This window comes from Rhinolophus ferrumequinum, chromosome 22 (assembly GCF_004115265.2).
Source record: "Rhinolophus ferrumequinum isolate MPI-CBG mRhiFer1 chromosome 22, mRhiFer1_v1.p, whole genome shotgun sequence".
NCBI classification, from domain to species: domain Eukaryota; kingdom Metazoa; phylum Chordata; class Mammalia; order Chiroptera; family Rhinolophidae; genus Rhinolophus; species Rhinolophus ferrumequinum.
Window position 1 is genome coordinate 16,116,272 of NC_046305.1, and position 14,854 is coordinate 16,131,125.

At 39.1% G+C, this 14,854-nt stretch overlaps 2 protein-coding genes across 3 annotated transcripts in view; one reads left to right on the forward strand and one right to left on the reverse strand.

The window, feature by feature from the left end:
* Positions 1 to 2,546, reverse strand: part of NIBAN1 (niban apoptosis regulator 1) — a 164,545-nt gene extending 161,999 nt beyond the window's left edge. Inside the window, exon 1 of the mRNA XM_033092820.1 lies at positions 2,214 to 2,546. Coding sequence (XP_032948711.1) covers positions 2,214 to 2,250 — 37 coding nt within the window. The 5' untranslated portion in view covers positions 2,251 to 2,546. The remainder of the gene's footprint in view (positions 1 to 2,213) is intronic.
* A 120-nt stretch (positions 2,547 to 2,666) lies between these two features.
* The window catches only part of RNF2 (ring finger protein 2), a 32,811-nt gene continuing 20,623 nt past the window's right edge, over positions 2,667 to 14,854 (forward strand). Inside the window, exon 1 of one of the 2 annotated variants that reach the window (XM_033094016.1) lies at positions 2,667 to 2,906. The gene's annotated coding sequence lies outside the window, so the exon portion shown is untranslated. Of the gene's footprint in view, positions 2,907 to 3,112; positions 3,134 to 14,854 lie in introns of those variants that run through there. The other variant, XM_033094017.1, reaches the window with a different exon arrangement.

Consider the following 14,854-nt stretch of genomic DNA (forward strand, 5'->3'; position numbering starts at 1 on the left):
ATCACTTTCAATTAGCACACTTCACATGGGGGCAGAGTGTAGGTAGAAAATGTTTTTCAGGGAGGTATGTCCCTTATGTCAGTTCAAAAAATTAGCAAAAAGAAAGTAGGCTGGATATGTCAAATCATTATTGATAGACAGACTATGGACTTGACTTTGATTTAATATACAATTAAAACAAAGGGGAAGAAAATGGAAAGCCCATTCAATTATCACTATAGTCAACTCATAACAAGTACAGTTTATTTTTGAAAGCATAACTTTCTTTAAGCTACTCAAGAGAGCTAGTGTTATGGAGTAAACTTCTTGGACTATTTTCATAATATCTAGGAGATAACTGGTGGGGTCTGTGTTTTTGACATTAATATTGTTCACCAATATCCCCACTTCTCCTGAATTTAGTTTAAGGACTGGGTTGGAGGAGTCAGTCCCCTTGCAGATTGGTGGCGGGGCGGGGGGGGGGGGGGGCGTTATGTAACCAGTTTTGGTCAGTGAAATGTGATCAGTGATTTGTTTCCTTTCCAAGAGAAGGCTGTGAAAAGTTCTTGTGGATTAGACTCAGTTGCTGTGTTCCGGTGATACAGCTCCAAGATGGTGGACCCTCTATCAATCTGGTTCCCAGAGTAACTGGAATAGAGTAAGTCTGATCCACATGAAGCATGAAACATGAGCAAGCAATAACTTTTATCGTGTTAAGACATGGAGATTTGGGGGATATTTGTTACTACACCATAACATAACCAACCTTTCCTGATTAGTACAGTCAAGGAAGGCCCACAGTATTCTCAATGCCAAGTTTTTGAGTAAGAGATAAAATAGATAATACCAGTTCCATTCATTTGTCAGTAGTGTCTTTCATATTAAGGATACTAGCCTGAGGTCTAGTTTTTTAATCACATTTAATCCAGATGCCCCATAAGTTTTCCATTTTGCAACTAATTCTCCCGTGAATCTTTTTTAAGTACTATATTTAAACTTTCATCCGTTAAGTTCCTGTGATTTCTACAAACGATCACTTTTCTCAACATCAATTGAATTTCTTAATCTAACCACACATCATTATTTTCACAGCATTTTAGCTAGAGCAAAAGGTTCTGAATTACGAACATCCTTAACTGAATTACACATGCAGTCATCATAAATAAAGACAGGAGATGCTTCTGCAACTGCACTACCTCTAGAAAGTGGACCCTTACAGGAAGGGAGAATTAGAAACATTACTGGTATTTTGATTTTTTTTTTTCACATTGGAGGAAGAGCTTAACCTTGAAGGGCTTGTAGAATCGGAATTATAATTTCTTATTTAAAGCTATAGATAGTAGGTGCAAGTTTTCAAATCACTGAAAAAGAATAATGCTTTGCTCTTGATTACTGTAATGGATTGTTAGGTAGGATACATAATGTGTTGTCTTTAATATTTTAACTCTTGTCCTCTTTTTTTCCCATCTAGCTTAAATGTCCTACTTAAATCCTAGCTTCTCAGGAATCATCCCTGAACACACCAGCTGGAATTGATCCTTTTCTTTTCCAAAATCCTAAATAATTTTGTACCACTTATTTCGCATTGCTTGTAGAATTTTAGAGAGTTCAAAAGCTGGAGAGGACCGAAGAATCATTCAACACGATCTACTCACTTTTGCAAATAAGGAAAATAAATCCAGAGGAGTTCTGTAATTTACTTAAGTACCATAGTTAGAGACACCCTGGAGGCTATAAACACAGTTTGCCCAATTCCTAGGGTAGTCCATTCCTTTACACCACAACTGCCTTTACATTTCCTGCCTGATATTATTGGTTATCTTTAATTAATTAATTAACTTAGCTATCTATTTTTCAATTAGAGTTGACATTCAATATTATTTTATATTAGTTCCAAGTGCACAACATAGTGGTTAGATAAAAATTATATAATTTACAGAGCGATTCTCCCGTCGGTTATTTTTATCAGAGAAATTAACATCTCACCAGTAGTACATCCTACGGTCGGGAACTCTTTTAACTTCTTTGTACTTCTTCAGTTTACAGCTTAATTTATACACATTTTACGTATTTTTTTGGAGACTAATTGGTTGTGTTTTAGGTAATGTTTACATCTATGTAATCTATTCCTACAGTCTCAAGTTCAGAAGATGATACCACAGGGCCAACGAGGTCGGAATAAAACAGCAGCAAGATAGATCCTAAGAGCTGATGAGAACAATCAGAATACTTACAGATGTCTACGACTATATTTCTAGAATTGAAGGTCATTTTCCCTGGACGTATTAGATCTTGTAGGTTCACTCTGCAAGGATGCAAAGTGTGTGTTTGTAGAACGGGGGTGGCAAGGTGCCGAAGTTCAGGTGAAGTTCTCGAGGCGAATGAGTAAGGAGGATTTCTACCGGGCGGGATGGGTGTAAAGCACAGGAGACAGTCACGGGGGAGCACTCGGAACCCAAGCCCCGTCAGCCGGCCTGGGAAGCATGATGGGCGAGCCAGGCAGGGGCAGAAGCACACAGGCAGAGGGAAGGACGCAGACGAGGTACCGCCGCCGTCCTCGGGGCGTTGCCCGGGGGCTGCGTCGGCCCCGCGGAGGGCGCGGGGGGCGGGGCCGGCCGGCCGGGGAGGGGCGGTGGCTCGGCCCCTGCGAGGCCAGCGCGCGGCGGCGCTCTAACGCCGAGCCCGTCCCCGTCCGGCGCCTCCGCCCTCGCGCGCGCTCGCTCCTTCCCGCCCTCCCCGCAGCGCCGGCCGAGCCGGCTTCCCCTCAGTCTCTCATGAATATTGAGCGGCCCCTGTTGTATTTCCCGAACTCCATTGCGGAAGCCGAGGCTCGCCATATTGTGCGGCGGCGCCGGCGGCCGCGGCGGCTTGTACCTGAGTCTCGCTCCAGCCGCGGCCAGCGGAGTCCCGGGCTGGGGCAGGCGCCGGTGAGCGAGGCGGGCGGGGAGGCGGAGGGCGCGGGAGCGGCGGTCCGGGACGCTCGTCGTTTGGGCCGGGCTGCGGGCGGCTGAAGGCGGCGGGGGCCGGGGAGGGGTGTGTGTCCGCGGGGGTGTGAGAGGAGATGGCGTCGCCGCCCCCGGCCGCTCTCGGGGCGGGGATGGCGGGGGAGGCGGCTCTCATTGTTCCCGTTTCTTCGAGGGTCTTGGCGGAGGTGGTGAGTCGGGGGTTGGAGGACCCGGTGGGTAAAGCTCAGGGATTCCTTCCTTCGCAGCGAACGTCTAGCCCTGCGCTCTTCAGCGCGGAGGCCGGGGCTGCGGTGCGGCCCCCTCGCCTCCCGGGCCGGGGCCCCAGCTTCTCCGCGGCCCCTTTCCGGAGGCGAACGGCGTGGAATGCGGGTGTTTTCCCCCCTCCCTCGCTGCGTGTCTGCACCGTGGGGGTGGGGTAGAGCGTTTCGTGCCAACAGCCCCCTTCCCCCCGGGGTGGTGGAGTCGGGGTTCGCGTGTGGAGGCGCACCTCGGCGTCGGGGTTCCTTGCAGGCTGGGGGGAGACCCCTCCTGGTTAAAACATTCCTGGAGTGCCGCCTGCCCGCTCGGAAGTATCTGTTGCAGGTTTCCAAAACCGCGAGGTTGCCCCGGAGGAGTGATGGGGGGAGGGGGTGTCTTGGTTTGTTTCTGCTGGAAGCTTCGCGTTTTGGATCTTCTCGTTTACGCTGAGATCTTTGGTACCTGCTGTCGCCGCGGAGCCCTCGTTCTGGTTGTCAGGATCTTTTTCTTCCTACCGAAGTAGCTTCCCTGCTCCCGGAGACACTGTTAGTAAAAACTGGTCTCAAACTTTGAGGTTTATTCTGATTATTTGTCCGTAAAGGCCATACTGGCTTATCTCCTTGAAGCCTTTTTGGGTCTCGACTGCGTGGCTGTCACAAGTTTTAGAGAATGTGTGCCTTTACTTGGGCAAATGATTTGAAATTGTCAAGTTTCCTTGAGGTGTGTGAAGAAATTTGCTGTGAAGAGGATAGGTTTGCATTCATTATTTTAGTACTATGCTTTATTTTAAAAATTAAAAAAAAGTTGAGACATGGTTTTAGTGTTTCAGACTGAGAAGTATGTTGAAAACTGATGTATGAGTGATTTGTATTTTATAATCTTTTGGGAGTTCCAAGGTGATTAGCTGGAATACTTGTAATTGGTAGGTAATGTGCTTATCCAATTTGCCTTGGGGTATTGTTTAATATTTTAGTATCTTAGATTGGTGTTAGATTTTGGTTCTTAAAAATGGATATTTGAGCTTTTGATTTATAAAGAATTTAAATGGCAGCAATATGACTTTTGGTTATTCCTCTTCTCCCCTGCAATTTCTACTTGCTGCAATCAACAGGTATCTTTAACAATCTTGATTGTACATTGAACGTACCTTTTTAGTAAAATAATGAGTAGTTATAGATGAGTCCATTTTCCAGGGATAGCACAGCAAATATGGCCTCTCACTTTTTCGAAGGATCTGAGTTATTTTCTTCAGGTATATCCTTGTGGAGTCTACATTTTAGGTTAATTATAGTAGGTGTGGGAGTGAAATGGAGAATTTATGAAGGAAAACTGCCTGAGTAGGCTAGTCCCTTTGAATATTTGAAAAATATTCTTAGGTCCTTAAATGTGCTGCATAGAAAAATTTCAAATTGGAACCACTAACACAATGTAGACATTCAAAATATTGAGATTTTTAAATTTGTCTCTGCTTGTGTGGAGCACTCAGCTATCTGCCAGGTTGGTATGAATAGAAAGATTGAGCAGGTCAGTAAACATCTTTGGAATTTCATTTGTCTGTTACTGACCTTCAGTGTGTCCTGTCAGGTCTCTCTCTTTAATCTGATTTATTCATGATTTGTGTTTATATTATGCAGTGGTTGGAGTAAAGATAGATGTCTGGTGAAAAATATATAACCCAGTATTTCAGTGACAGTTTCATTTCTATACATTAGCAGAGAAGCATAATTCCTTCCAGCAAGAGAAGTGAGTTAACATTAAAATGCGTTGTATTAAAATTATGACAGCCTTTCTAGTATGACATAAAGAACCTCATAATTTTGTAGCGACTCATTTATTAAATCTGGAGAAACCAAACAATGTATCACAGTTTGCAGTTTTTTAAAAAAGAAAAGCACTGTGAGATTATGTTTATTCTGCACGCCTACAGATCTACACTCTATTTTTAATTAGTATTGTTTATTACACATGCTGGGGGAGACATACATTGTGATCAGACACCAGTTAATTTCTTTGAAATCTTTGTTGTGGTAACTTACTGAATGTTTACTTAAATTTAACTGAGTAGATCCCTCATATAATTTGGGATATAAAGGTACAATAACATTTACCCTATCTATTCCCTGAAGGTCCAGATAGCCTTTCTGTTTTTCCCCCTTCTCCTACCCCCGTGCCCCCTCCAGTCTTTCACTTTTTCTACCCAATGTGTCAAATGGGTCCTCTGGTGTCTTTTGTAAGGAGTATAGTTTGGTTGATTTTACATGGATATACTTACTGTGGAAATACTTGGCACTGAAGTAGAAGCTTGTGTTAGTACTATGTTCACAGGCAGGAGCTAAGTGATGAATCCCTGATGGTATAGATGCTAAGGGGGTGGAGGTCCGTTATCCGGTTTTATTCTCTGGAGGAACTCCAGTGGAACTGCCCACAGACTTTCAAGCTTAAAATTCTTTTTTCACTTCTCGTTTTGTCTTACAGATGTTAGGCAGCTGAAGTGGTAGTGTGTCTGTGCCTCGTGATACTTCTTGTTGGATGCTCAGCATCCTATATATATTACTAAAAATTCTGAGAAAGTCCTATTGCTTGAATTTGCCTTCTCCCATTTCATTTAGGGAATGGATGAACAACATGCTTACTGCTTCTACATATCTGCCATTTTGTCATCATTTTTAAAAAATCATTTTATTAAGTACAATAATGAAAAATTAATTTTGAAATTAACCTCAGATTAAATTGTCTAATGAGGTCATTTTATTAAGTGAAGCAGCAGACCAAATGAAAAATATCAAAACATTTTGGTTATTTGTTTTCAACAGATGTGTTGATTATGGGCTCTTCTGCAAGAGGGATTTCTTTTTGTTTTTGTGGAGTTGTATTTTATGAAGAGGTTAGATTCTACAGTCAATGTGTAAAATGAAAATCACATGTAGTAAAAAAAATATACTTGAAAATTCCTTAGGAAGGGAGAGCAACATACCAGTAAGTTCAGCTCAGCTTTCGTGTTGGAACAGATTGCTCTTTGTGTTGTTGAACACTAGGTGAAGCAGTTAGTTTGCAGTTAGGGACTGTGTTGAATAACAGAAAAGAAAAGTTTTTAAATATGGGAATCACATTCAGCATGGTATAATGTTCACACTAGGAGAGACTTGTGGGAACTCAGACCCCTGAGGAATGGCACATCAGCTCTAACATGTTACACTTCTCAAGGATATGCGCTGTAGTGAAAGGAGGTGGCTGTGTGTACTTGGAATTGCCTGCATTATTTAAATATTTTTCATTTTCTCTTGTTTTTCAAGTTGAATAGTTTAAATCATAAAAGTTAAATGTTTTTCTCTCCCGTAACTTAACAGACAGAAATTTCAAGGGTTTTGAGCTATCCTTTATAGATTTTTGTCTATAGGAATAGCTCCAAACTTTCTTTACTTTCCCCTTCAATGAAGCAGCAGGATATCTCAGAGGAGAGCAGTTCGAATCACTGTGTTTAATAATGTATTAGTGTACATTAGTAATGTAGAGGAAACAGAGACTTCAGTAGGAATTGCAACAGAGGGAGTTGGTTAGATGGTGGGTTAAGAGCGAAAAGAGAACATTACAGTAAGCAATTTAAGAGCTCAGAGAAGAGGTTCCATTGGTCTGGTTCTGAACCGTTGAGGGGGTCGGTGTTGTTCAGCGGCTGATAGGGCTTGTTCTGGGAGTATGGAAAGCAGCTGGAGGCTGGGACCAGTTGCTGCTGCCGGGAATTGGAAAGAAGCCCCTTCACCCCTCTTCCTTTTTTCTCATCTCCATTGACTACCTCCATTGGCTGGCAAAGCCTAACAAGGAACCTGCTGGCAGCAGCGTCCATTAAATACAGTTGCACAGTCTCCATAGAGCAGAGTCTAGAATGGTGGTGGTTTTGGCGTTGAGAGTCAATGAGTAAATTACCTGCACAAATAGTCTAGGTTAACATACAATCATTTAAATAGGGAATTCTGTCCTTGCCTTGCCTGTTAAAAAGCATTCATTGGTTATCTTCTGTGTGCGAGACCCTATGCTAGGGATTAGGGATAGAACAATGAATCGAACAAGGTTTCTGTCCTTGAGGAATTTACAGTCTAAGTGGGATGACAAACTGTTGTACAATGTGTTAAATGCAGTAGCAGATGTATGGTGTGCTTTGGGAACCCAAAGGACATGGAAATCTACTTGCCTCCTCTCTGCCTAGCTAAATTTAATGACTGCTCTTTTTATTTTGTATTTTGATCAAATCTAATATCATTCTCTCTCACTCCTGTATGTTCAGCCCAACTCCTATGAAAGCTATTTCTGAGATGCCTCAGTTTTGTCATGTAATCACAATTGTTAGTTAAGCATTTTTCTGTGCTTTATTCATCTGGGTTGTAAAAACCATCACTTTTCTCTGCACTTTTAGCCCAGCCTAAAAAGTGCGGATGTTTATGGAATACTTATTTGCACAGTGGCTGATGAGAATTAAAATATTGATCATTACCTTTGCAGACATATACTCCTTCCAGGGTCATTAGAAAATAATTTGGTAGAGTTATTTGATTTTACAGATGTGAGAATTGAAAGAGTAAAATAATTGGTTAATTTAGACTATATAGTACCAATAGCTGATCTAGAAATAGGACTTTGGATTTCTGATGTGCTATACGAGTATTCCAGAGACAGGAATTTTGGCAGGGATTCCGTTTGATGGCTAAAATCCTCTTCTACCTCTTTTATTATAGCCTAAGTTCTAAAATCTCAGTTATTTGTCAGAGGAGAGAAAAGACAGAAGTTCCCTCATTTTATTTCCTAAAATTAGAAATATCTTGCCGTTTATTTTTACATTTTTGTTTTTAGTTGTCCACTGTCTCCTTTTTTCCTACACCCTGTATTACCACTACCCTTATTAGCTATTGTAAAAAGTGCAAATCTGCAGTACTTCAATTTGACTTCTTTTTAGAAGAGCGTTTTGCTTGTTTTCCCATACACACACTGTTGATTTAACTTAAAACCAACTGATTTTTCACTTTTAAAAAGATGTATGCCTCCGTGCCAGTAATTGCATTAAAGCCTCACTATTTATACTGTTTACTATATAGAGTCTAATTCAGTCTGGGACAGCTGTCTTGGAATCCAGCCAAATGTTTAATAGAAGGCTTTACTATATTACAGAAGCGGTAGTGTTGGGTATAGTAGAAGGAGCTTCAGAATTGAAGGCAGGAAGCTTGGTTTCTAGGTCTGGTTCTGTTACTAGCAAGAATGTTGGCTTTTCTGTTTTCCCATTAAAAAATAAACAAACAAACAAACAAAAATCCTTTGATGACCTTATAAGTTATTTGTAAAGACATGAGAGGTAATATAGGTATAAAGAGGGTTTGTAAACAAAGCAAAGCACCTTGTAAATATAAGAGGTGTATGTGAAGAAAGAGAGAAAGAGACATCAATTGATTTATGGCATGGATCCTGGGCTAGTTTTGTGTGTACTTTCAAGTTTTTGGGTTTCCATATTTAAAAGAAAGTTGTTAGTTTGAAATGGGGTGTGGGAGAAGTTGTCGATAACCCTATTTTTCCCAAGTCTGGTGATAGTGTAGTATTCCTTCCCCCTAACAGGTGTAGGGTGAGATCTCATTGTGGTTTTGATTTGCATTTTCCTGATGATTAATGATTTCAGCATCTTTTCATGTACCTTTTGGCCATCTGTGTGTTTCCTTTGGAAAAATGTCCATTCAGATCTTCTGCCCATTTCTTAATTGGATTGTTCGTTTTTTGTTACTGAGTTGTAAGTTCTTTACATATTTTGGATATTAGCCCTTTATCATACATATAATTTACAATGATTTTCTCTCATTCAGTGGGTTGCCTTTTCATTTTGTTGATGGTTTCCTTTGCTGCACAGAAGCTTTTTAGTTTGATGTAGTCCCACTTGTTTATTTTTGTTTTCTTGCTTTTGCAATATGTATATTTATATACATATATTTCAGTGTGTGTATTTTAAATGCTATAAGGAGTTCTGCCCTAATGGACATTTAGAAAAAATTATATATATATATATATATCTCACATCACCTAAAACGTGCTCATTTTATAGATAAAGAGGTTTAGGTCTATATATTGACTTGTTCAAAATCATGTTGATTTCCAGTATATATGAGCTATGCCAAGTTTTTGCTGCTTTCTTGAACCTAAAATTTATGTTAATCTTTAGATTCATCAGAGCTATAAGACTTCTTTCTATCCTTAAAATTTTTTTTTTCATGCCACTTCTAAGACCCTGGCCTTTGAAACTGCAGGAGCCGCTTTTCCAGTTTTAAACTTTTTATGTGAGTTTCAGAAACCATGAGACAAGAAAGGCCTGAAAAGAAGAAAAATTAAATCAGTTTGCCTTTTGGAATTGTTCTAAGAACCCAACATGAGAATTGAGGTCTCCTGAATCCCAGTCTGGCTGTTACTATTTCCCATAGTAGTGGTTTTTCTTTTTCTGCAAGAGAAAATCTACCCTAGGTAACAAAGGGGCACTAGAAGCATATTCAATTCTCTATTCTTATCTGTTGTTGTCTTAAAGTTGTTAAAATCTGTGCTTATTATAATATGGTAATTAAAATAATAACAACAGTAATAATGGGAGTTGGAAAATGGAGGGCACCCCATCCCCCACAAAGTGTAAACAACTCTGTTACCTTCTAGAGAACTTTTACATGGCTGTAATTATAGTACAGATGAAAATTAGTGGTTTTTCTCATCACTTTGCCTTACAAGTATTACTAGTCATTGCATATGGCATTAGTAATTACTTTTAACGATTGAAGAAGTTTCCTGTTGATGTTGCAGTGAATGTCTCCCTGATGGTGTCATTATAATTATCGTAGTAGTAGTAATAATAGTATGTTTGGTGCAGTGGTTAAGGGCATGCCTTCTTAGTCAAACAGCCCGTACCCTTACTGTGGGACCTTGAAACAAGTTTGTTTATTTATATTTTGACTCAATTTCTTCTTTATAAAAGGAGGGCAATAATACTACTTCATAGGCTTATTAGGATTAAGCAAGATTTCATATTAAGTGGTAAATACTCTGTAAATGTTACCCGTTATTAATAGCATTATTTCCTAGGACTGGGGATAACTGGGTGAAAGAATACGAATGTTTTTTTATCCCTGGAAATGAATTGCCTGGCTGCTTTCTGAAAGGGTTATTCCAGTTTCTGCTAGGACAATGTGGAGACATCAGCCTTCCGTGGTCTCTTATTTTTTTCATCTAATTATTTTCTTTTCTGTGTCATTACCTCACCACAAATTTAATTTTTCAAAAGATTATACCCTTGCCAGAAATGTAGACCCTGTTGGTGTATTTTCAGTGACATGAGGGAATGTTGCTGTGACTTCCGACATCGTTACTTGCTAACGCTAACGTGTTTTATCAGCGCCTCTGCTGCTTCTGACAGAAATCTGCATTTGAAGAGCATTTCTCTGCCCAGGAAAGGACATCAACCTTAGTATACCACTTTCCAGAAGTTAACTTTTGTCCTGGCATTTGGGGCTTTGGACTGAAAGTTAGTAGTCACTAGAGTTCTCTTTCCAGCTTTGTAATTAATGATACGCTTTTGTAAATCTTTAAGTTTTATGTTATGTTGTATTTTACATCTTGATAGATACTGATCTGTCTGTGCCATTAAATCTGTAGATTTTTTTGGGGGGGCCAATCATATGTTCTGATGGCATAGAGTCCACAGCCAATAAAACTGGTTACTGATACCACGTCAGTATGCTGTCTTGTTTAGTTTCCTGTAATCTGGGTAGTTATGTGAAATGAAGTTGGTAGCCTCCCTCACTCTACTTAGGAACTCAGAATTTTTCTGCTCTGCCCAGGAAATTATCATTGTCTTTGTGTCTCTTGGTGTCACTGGGAGAATAAAAAGGAGTCCCTCTCGAAGAATGTGGTTAGTTTGTGGTATAGAGTTGGTGTGTGTTTCAGGGCTGAGAGCCTAGATTATGCCAAAGTCTGAGGTCTGCACTACTAGTGAGTCAGTAATTTGACAGTGGGTCACTAGATTCAAATAATCAGATGAAGCAGTAGACTGGAAATCCCTTAGGCAAGCAGAGGTTGAGACATCCTTAGAAATTACAAAATCTAGACTGGCAGATGAGAAGCAGGAGTAAAGTACCAGTGTAAGTTAATGTCTTGTCAGAGAGGCAATTACATACAATTCAGGAAATCAACAAGAAATGGAATGTTTCGACCAAATGGGGCAAAAAATATAACACCAGAGAACAAACACACCCCCAGATGCACAGCCTGTAGCACCAAGGATACCACCAGCTCAGAGGAACTTCTATAGCTAGCAGATTGTTTAAAATATACATGCAAACAAGCCAAACAGACGTGGAGAAGTATGGCATCAGCCGTTTTCTTGAAGACAGGAAAAAAGGGCAGAAGTCCTTGGCTGTGACTTGGAATGCGAGGTGTGCGACCTTTAATACACAACATGCCTCTTTTGACCTGCTTTGAGAAGATCAGAGGACATGACTGGTTCTGGTTAGTTGAAGTACTCAAGTTGAAAGAAGTTGCTAAAGCTAGAATACCTTCTTAGTTCAGGAGGAGAGGACTGTTCTTTAGGCATTGTACTGGTAAGGATATTTAAGCAAGCTTTTCATCCACAAATCATTAGAGTGGATGTTTACTTAATATAACTCTTTAGTATACTTAATATAAATTCTTAAATTTACAAATAAAGAAACTGGATCCTCAGCTAAAGTGATTAATTAGCCTTAGTTAACCCACAAATTTTGAAGCAGAGTTTAGCATTCAAATATATTTGTAGAACATTTGTGGCTATTTCAGTAACCAGTATTCCTGTTATCAAGTTGTCTCCACCTAGTGGCAACAGGTATTTTGTAAGGCTGAGTACAAACATGGGGAAAAACTGATAGAGGGAACTTGATTGATCACTGCTTTTGAGGCACAGACAACCTGCTGACAGTTGTGTTGCTTTTGCAAAGGGAAAGAATGAGAGTGTGCCTAATGCTTGTTTACGTATTTCATAACCTTACTGAGGAATTTGTAAACTGTACAGTTATACCTGAGTCATGCAGCATATCTATTGTTGAGAGTGTAAGAAGTTAGTGTGTTAAGGTTGTATTTTAGAGTTTTCATATACACACATATTACATAAACATATGTATTTATTCACATGTATAATTTCTTTCTCTTTTTATGAGTTAGAAGATAGTGTGGTAACTTCATCAGTGGAGAAGAGATGAACTAAACAATAAATGATGATGATGATAGGACAATTACCAGTTACGTTGGTGGTGGTGGTGGTGGTGGGGGCAGATTCCAATCTCTTAAGTGTAAAAAGTGAAACTCTGAGTGTATTAAAAGAAAGTATGGGTGGGTGATGGATTTTAGAGTGTGGATGAGCTTTCCAAAGAAACCATAAAGGAAAAGGTAGATACATTAAAAATATGTAAAAAATAAAATGTGTGGCTTAAAGAAGTCAAAGGCAAAAGACAACAAACTGGAGAAAAATGTTTAATACTCATGACAGGCAAAAGGTCAATTTCCTTAACAGGAAAATTTCTTACAAATTAACTTTTAAAAAACTAATAGAAATAAATATGAATAAGTAATTGACCTAAAAATGGCCAATAAAGATGTGAAAAGATGATTGAAGCCTTGCAAATTAAAACAGCAGTGAAATATAATTTCCTACCTATCAGAGTGGGTAGGATTTAAAAAAAATTAATTGGTGGAAGGGTAAGTGAGTATAGCAATTTTAGCAGTATTTGTCAGAATGAAAAAAAAAGTACCTACTTTTTGATCCAGTAATTTTGCTTTTAGGATTTGGCCTAGTCAACTTCTTACCTAGGGTAACTTATTATCAAAGCTAAAGTTAGCGAAACATACACTAAATCAGTGACTGGATGAATGAATGAATGAATGGTGAATCAAATATTTATTGGGGGACAATTTATGAACTTAATAGTATTTGGAAATGCCAGGAGTTTCCTTAAGTCACTAAAAAGTGATCTTTAGGTAGAACAGCGGGTTCTCAACCCTTACTGCACACAAATACCATATGGCTGACTTTCTAACCATATTGGAAATAATGATTCGGTTGGTTTGAAATTGGACTTTGTTATCAGAATTGTGTCCAAGCTCTCCAGGTGATCCTGTATGCAGCCAAATTTGAGAACTTCTTTAGAGGAAGATTTTTTTCCTGTGGGTGCACTTAATTTTCTTTTGGCAGAAGACAAGACTCCATTGGGCAAATAAACTGAAGTTTATTATTATTTTTTTTTCACCTTCTCCCATTCTGCCATTGGCTTTCTCTTGATAATTTTGGTTCAGCTGGTGTATTAGTTTCCTATTGCTGCTGTAATAAATTACCCACAACATAGTGACTTAAAAACAACACATGCTTATTATTTTACTGTTTGGACAGTCAGAAGTCCAAAATTAGAGGTTTAAAGGGAGTAAAACCAAGGTGTTGGCAGGCCTGTGTTCCTTCTGGAGGCTCTAGGGGAGAATTCATGTCCTTTCCTTTTCTAGGGGCTGCCGGCACTGTCTTAGCTCGTGGGTCCTTCCTCCATCTTCATGCCAGCACCATAGCATCTTCAGATTTCTCTCTTGACTACATCACCTTCTCTCATTGCGTCCCTTGTAATTACATTGGCCCAAACGCAGGTAATCTAGGACCATCTCCCCATCCCAAGATTCTTAATCATACTGACAAAGTCCTTTTTGCCATGTAAGGTAACATACTCACAAATTTTGGATATTAGGATGTAGACACTTTCAGAAAGCCACAAAAATTCTACAGATGGAATATTTTAGTGTATCTTAAATTGATGTATTGTTTCCCAAAGTAAATTAGCTTCTATATAGTAAGTTGTGATTAATGTTTATTAATCCTCAGAAACGTCAGTTTTTCCTTGTTAGAAATGTAGGTTGGATAGAATAAGCTGACTTGTCTCATTTTTATTGTAACAATAATAGCTATCATATATGCTTCACAGAATCCTATATAATAGGTACTTTATTTCAGTCCTGGCAGGATTTCATACTTTGATTTTTTTTATAGTGTCTCCGAAGAGTAGTTTGTATAGCAAAGTTGAGGTTCATAAGTAGATTGCTTCCTGTCCAGTAATATCATTGATGAGTTGTTTTTGAACCAGATAATCCATAACATTGATATATGGTGGGATAATTTTGAATAGTACTCTTCCTATACTTGTGAGTTCAGTTAGCAAGCCCCGAGTTTCCTTTGCTCCTATTCCACTTTTTCTTTTCACACTGCATGTTCTTTTCTCTTATAGTTTGATTTCTGTAACCTGAAATTTCCCATCAGAACCTTTCATGCTTAAGATGTGTTTATTCTTCTGGATAATCTGCATATACCTTATATGCAACAAGTCTAAAACTGAATTCAGCTTCTCATCTCTTCTTAGAATATGTATACCATTTTCTGTTTAAAAGCATTTTTTAATTTTAATTTTTTATTGTGATAAAATATAACAAAATTTATCGTTTTTAATGATTGTTAATGTACAATTAAGTGACATTAAGTTCATTCACATTGTTGTGTAACCATCACCACCATCATCTCTAGAACTTTTTCGTTACCTCAAACTGAAACTACTTAGTGACATTAATTCCTCATTAATTCCTCCCCACAGTCCCTGGTAACTAGT